Source organism: Anarrhichthys ocellatus, unplaced genomic scaffold (assembly GCF_004355925.1).
Source record: "Anarrhichthys ocellatus isolate YVR2014 unplaced genomic scaffold, GSC_Weel_1.0 scaffold54, whole genome shotgun sequence".
NCBI classification, from domain to species: domain Eukaryota; kingdom Metazoa; phylum Chordata; class Actinopteri; order Perciformes; family Anarhichadidae; genus Anarrhichthys; species Anarrhichthys ocellatus.
In genome coordinates, this window is record NW_022280084.1 from 1,110,993 (window position 1) to 1,117,178 (window position 6,186).

The 6,186-nt window shown below is 46.8% G+C and overlaps 1 protein-coding gene across 1 annotated transcript; it reads left to right on the forward strand.

Annotated features, from left to right (window-relative positions):
- The first annotated feature begins 395 nt into the window (after positions 1-395).
- Positions 396-3,188, forward strand: LOC116396234 (frizzled-8-like). The gene has a single exon (XM_031870714.1). The coding sequence runs from the start codon at positions 626-628 to the stop codon at positions 2,369-2,371; it is 1,746 nt and encodes a 581-aa protein (XP_031726574.1). The 5' UTR covers positions 396-625; the 3' UTR covers positions 2,372-3,188.
- Positions 3,189-6,186: the final 2,998 nt, after the last annotated feature.

Below are 6,186 nucleotides of genomic sequence, written 5' to 3' on the forward strand. Positions count from 1 at the left end.
CTGTATCTGCCAGACTAATAAATAGTGCCGTAGACTTAATATTAGTTTACTCGCCACTGTCTGTATGATAATTACAATTCTCCCTAATGTATCTATTGTATGATAACCCCTCTCCTTGTTGTTTTTAAAGGCCTGTGTGTGTGTGTGTGTGTGTGTGTGTGTGTGTGTGTGTGTGTGTGTGTGTGTGTGTGCGTGTGTGTGACAAAGACAAAGTGATTATAACCCTTCCTCCAGGGTGAACATTTTAAGCAAACACCTAATAGAAGGAGCGCTTGATTGACTCGTTCTACCCCCCTATTCTCCCCCCTCCCTGCCATGCTGGGGGAGTGTCCTCGCTCCTCCCGTATAAAAACCAACGCACCCACCAGCGGCAGAGCATGCAAAGACAGCCACGGTGCAACACCGAGACAAAGAGAGAGAGAGGAGACGGTGTCCCAGACTGTGTGAAAGTAAAGCGCTTGTTTTTGGATATTCCAGACGCTGCAGACCATCACAAACTATCCGCTGCTGTCTCTAGCATGACTTCTGCAGCATCCCTGGATTAATCGCACTCGCAGCCGACTTGCTAAAAAGCAAGTTCGCTGGCACTTTTGTCGAGGACGGAAAACGCGCACGGGAAACAGCGATGGAGAGGAGCATCCCGGGATGGTGCGCGCTGGTGGCCCTCGTCCTGCACGGCACGGGCTGCATGGCGGCCAAGGAACTCCAGTGCCAGGAGATCTCCGTGCCTCTGTGCAAGGGGATCGGCTACAACTACACCTACATGCCCAACCAGTTCAACCACGACACGCAGGACGAAGCCGGCCTGGAGGTGCACCAGTTTTGGCCGCTGGTGGAGATCAAGTGCTCCCCGGACTTGCGCTTCTTCCTCTGCAGCATGTACACGCCGATCTGCCTGGAAGACTACAAGAAGCCGCTGCCACCGTGTAGGAGCGTGTGTGAGCGGGCCAAAGCTGGCTGCGCTCCGCTCATGAGGCAGTACGGGTTCCCGTGGCCGGACCGGATGAGGTGCGACCTGCTGCCCGAGCAAGGCAACCAGGACACGTTGTGCATGGACTACAACCGGAGCCAGACCACCACGGCTTCTCCCGTGTTGGCGAAGCCGACCAACCGACCCCTGAAGCCGTACAACCCCAGGAAGAAGAGCGGCTACGGTCGCGGCATCCCCGGGAAGCACAAACCAGCGGCGTCCCCGTGTGAGTCGGGATGCTTCTGCCGCGCGCCCATGGTGCCAGTGACTGGCGACGGTCACCCGCTGCACAACCGTGTCAAGACGGGACAGATCGTGAACTGCGCTATGCCGTGCCACAACCCCTACTTCACCCAGGAGGAGAGGACTTTCACCGCCTTCTGGATCGGCCTGTGGTCCGTTCTGTGTTTCATCTCCACCTTCGCAACCGTGGCCACTTTTTTAATCGACATGGAGAGGTTCAAGTACCCAGAGCGGCCCATCATCTTCCTCTCAGCCTGCTACATGTTCGTGTCCATTGGATACATTGTCAGGCTGATCGCCGGGCACGAGGAAGTGGCGTGCAACCGGGAAAACGGCGCAGAGCACATCCACTACGAGACCACGGGTCCTGCGCTCTGCACCATCGTTTTCCTGCTTATTTACTTCTTCGGTATGGCCAGCTCGATCTGGTGGGTGATACTGTCCCTCACTTGGTTTCTCGCCGCCGGCATGAAGTGGGGGAACGAGGCCATCGCCAGTTACGCACAGTACTTTCATTTGGCCGCCTGGCTCATCCCCAGCATGAAGTCCATAGCAGTTCTGGCTTTGAGCTCCGTGGACGGGGACTCCGTGGCTGGGATCTGCTACGTGGGCAACCAGAATTTGGATAACCTGCGAGGTTTTGTGTTGGCACCGCTGGTTATCTACCTGTTCATCGGCACCATGTTTCTGCTGGCCGGGTTCGTCTCCCTGTTCAGGATCAGGAGTGTAATCAAGCAAGGGGGCACCAAGACTGACAAACTGGAGAGGCTGATGATCCGGATAGGGGTTTTCACGGTTCTGTACACCGTCCCGGCCACCGTCATAGTGGCGTGTTACTTTTACGAGCAGCATAACAGACAGACGTGGGAAATTACGCACAACTGCACGTGCATGACGGACCCGAGCAGGCAAAGGCCGGACTACGCTGTGTTCATGCTGAAATACTTCATGTGTCTCCTGGTAGGCATCACGTCGGGGGCCTGGATCTGGTCCGGGAAAACCCTGGACTCCTGGAGGACTTTTTGCACGCGCTGCTGCTGGGGCAGTAAAGCCTCCGCGGGCTCCATGTACAGTGACGTGAGCACGGGGCTGACTTGGAGGTCCGGGACAGCCAGCTCTGTCTCCTGCCCCAAACAGATGCCACTGTCCCGGGTTTGAACTGGGGGGGGGGGGGTCATCCGCTCAAATGCATCTTATGTCATTTGTCACTAAAGACTTAAAAACCGGCGCATATCAGCTCTTTTGGGGGACAAAGTGGCGTAAAAATGACGTTTTATTTGGTAAATTATTCAAAACCAGCTAAACTGCCAGCTGAGATGCAACTTTGGTCACGAGCACTCCCCTAATGTGAACTTTTTTTTAAAACAATTGTGGTCATTTATGCTTCATTCTGCTTCTAAAAGTTGTAAGATCAGTTTGGATTTAAGGAAAGTGCTCCTTCCTTGCCTTATCCAAATGACGTCCATGGGTTTGAATAGAGGGTGGGGGGGGGACTAATTGTGTCGGGATTGTCCATCAGCGTGTTGTAATTAGCACATTAATGAGCGCCTAATGGCTTCTCTTGAAATAATGAGACTGTCAGCAGCGGAACAATGTACCTTTGCACGAAGAATGCAGAGGCTTATCTGGGCTTAATTGAATGTGCGCAGCTGACAAGATCCCCCTCGTCGATAGGTTACACGGTATATGAGGCTCCTCTTCTCCTTACTGTAAAGAACCGCAGTGTCTTAAACATATAAGAGTCACAATGAGACTGCTCTGCGTGAAATAAGGCCATCGCTGGGATGCTTTTTTTTTTTGTCTGCAAGATGGATTTACACGAACATTATTAATCAATGCCTTAATACTGTCTCATACGGGTTGCATTAGCGCGTAAAGTGTATTTATATAATTATTGGTGTACATATATTGTACATTTGTATATGAAAATTTACGAGATTGTAAATATGTATAATTTCCACTTTGATAGAAAATTTTATTTTGAGAATAAAAGAAACCTTTATTGAAATGTGTCCTCGTGCGTCCTGGTCATTCTCGCCAAGACTTTGTTGTGAGTTTGGACAATACGATATTTAAAGTCTGTTGTTGTGCATGATTTTTTTTAAGTGTGGTCTGATGCACAAGCTGATTCAATCTTAATATATTTGTGCGTAAAGGCCGGGTATGGCATTCATAGATTGTTTTACGTTTAACTAAACGTTGCCTTTGGGGCAACGTGGGATATGACAGCTTTATCAAACCTCCTCCCTGTTGCAGATACACGTGCTGTGAGACGCAGGGAACAACATCGGCATGTCAATAGGGGCACTACAGCTCCTGAGCACCTCTCAGTTTATGCCCCCTGCGCTTTAGTCTTTATTAACTCCTGACGTCTGTCTGTTAAACCCCTGATCCAGGCTTAATATGTCACGTTTATCCGCATCATTTTGAGTGAAGAATTCAAGTCTGTAAGTCTTCCTTTTTTGAACAGGTGGACCAGTGCTAGCTGAAGAACACAGCTCATATGTTTTTCCCGTGTTAATCAGCTTGTTACAATCATTTTAAGCGACTTAAGCAGAAAGAGTTACAGTTCGCTCAAGCAAATAATTGAACCTTTTGAAATTTCAACATTGAAAAGCAAATGTCTGCTTCAAACATGGCAATGCATGCTTATTGTGGACGTTGAAGTGGACCGTTCAGGTTGCTTTAACTAAGGATTCTTTACAATGTAGAGATGCCTCAGGCTTATAATTAAGGCGTCAGTGAGGAGGGACAGACATTGTAACTGCGGGCTGAGACCCTAAATGTCGTGCGTAAAGGTAATTACGGCCGTGCAGTGTGTGGTCCAATTATCGTGTGACAGTTTGGGACTCTTTCAACTGTCAGTGTCATCTCTACATTTTGGTTCAGGGGAAAAAAAGGTCTGTTGGAGAAAATGCCGCATGTCTTCCAATGTGTCAAGACTAATATGTCATGACCGATGCACACAACATAACTCAATGTGTTCCAAACTCTGGAGAAGATTCTGAACCCTCATTAAGGTGAAGAGAGATGGATTAAGCTGTATTATGCCGCCACCTTGTGGTCAAAGGACAGCCAACACGCAAGGCACATAAATCATGAATCCAACAACTGAATACACATCCAACAAGTTAGTTTAAAGTATTGAATCTCAAAAGAAATACTCAGTTTCAACCAACAGTTTCAACCAATATCTGAATTTATTCTTGAAATCTCTTTCAACACTCTTTCCTTCTGCTCATTCCAACACTATTAGTCGGAGCTTCGTGTTTTGTCTTTAAATCCGTGACTTCATTTTAGTTTTTTTTATGGCTGCACTAATGTATTGAATAATTGTAATATTTTAGAAATCTTATATATTGTTTATATATAAGATTTTATATTCAGGGAAAAGGATCACCACGAAAGTGAGTACAGTGCTGTATAACATGCGTTTGTGACGTTGTTACCAGTGAAGTTAACTTCTAGTTTAACTTCCTGACTTCAGCATCCGTACAATGAAACAAGTGGAAATCTGACTTTGACACTAAATGACCTCATCAAATTTTTGCAGTATACCCAAGTCATTGCTGTGGAATAGAATATACTGAATTTAACCAACCAGTTACATCCTACAGAGCTCTAGTTGTCTAATGTTGTGTCCCCCCCCCCAAATAATTACATTACTCAAATTAAGAGACAGCAGCTCCTGTTCCTCTGTCCAATAAAAATAAATTGCTCTGCTTCTGCTTGTTAACCATGAGACAAGTTAGCTTCCTCTTCCAGTGGTGTGTGTGTGTGTGTGTGTGTGTGCATGTGCGTGTGTGTGTGTGTGGCAGGGGGTCGGGCATGTTCCCTCAAGCACAAAAGCAAAAAAAAAAATCCACAGAGGAAATGGGTTGAGAGGTCATGCCTGCTCCATCTCCCTCTAACATAAACAAGGCGTCGGCCTTCAGGAAGAGCGAGAGATCCTATTGGATGAAATTCCGAGATGCCGTCTTCTTCTCCGTTGGTTGGGATGCTTCTGAATGCCATCTTTGTCTAATGATCTAATTATCTGTCTGACTGATTGGTTTGGAATAAATCATGTTAAGATGTCTGACCGGCTTTCCATGGGATGTCTAAAGGTCACATGCTGCAGCGCTGTCATTTACAGAGTGTATACAAATCTGGGTGGGAAGCGTTTTGCTTTCAATAACAGCTATTGTCACGTCACGGCTGATTAAACAATGCAGTCTAAAACAAACCTTTCTTCTTCTAACACTCGGCGGGCCTCGTGACGGACAGATGACCTCACTGCTTTCTGGCCTAAAGCATGCTGAGATCAACCATTACGTGACTCTAAAAAGATGTGTTAATCACAGTAAGAGATTATAACAATAACTATTACACACAGTTTATATAACTGTTTAGCAAACAGCGGCCAGTAGACACGGAGCTCATGAGCGTTCATTAGATGCCTGCATGGTGAATGGAGGGCCAATAATGACTCTCTTTTGGCTCTGCTTTGGGTCTCAGCCAAAGAATATTTGTAAAGATGGACGACATGACAGCTCCCCAAAAGTGAAGCCGAAAACATCTTGATCGATTATTAGTTCTGTTTTATGTTCTTAGCGCTGTAAGTGTTGGACATGTGGAGGTGGAGCAAGATGATAAATCAGGAGATGACCGAAGTCATCAAGATGTGTGAGGTTCACTCTGTATATGAATGTATATAAACTCAGAGACCCATCTTGCATGCTTGTGTGTGTGCATGCAGGGTGATGGGTGTAGAGGTGAGAGAAACATCTTCTTAAGCTTCAATTCTGTCACACAACAGAACTCTTGCTGCAGTATTCTTATGAACTGAATAGTTTGGAACATATCTGGCAAGACTGGATTCTCTATTGAATGTTTCCAGACTTAAAGATGTACATTTTACACAAGCAGCACTACAGAGGGTGTTCTGTGTCCTGTGGCTCTTGATGGATCGTTCTTAAATCTGAGGAAATGAC

Excerpts from the sequence above, each read along its gene's own strand:
- LOC116396234 (XM_031870714.1), top strand. The coding sequence starts at position 626 with ATGGAGAGGAGCATCCCGGGATGGTGCGCGCTGGTGGCCCTCGTCCTG.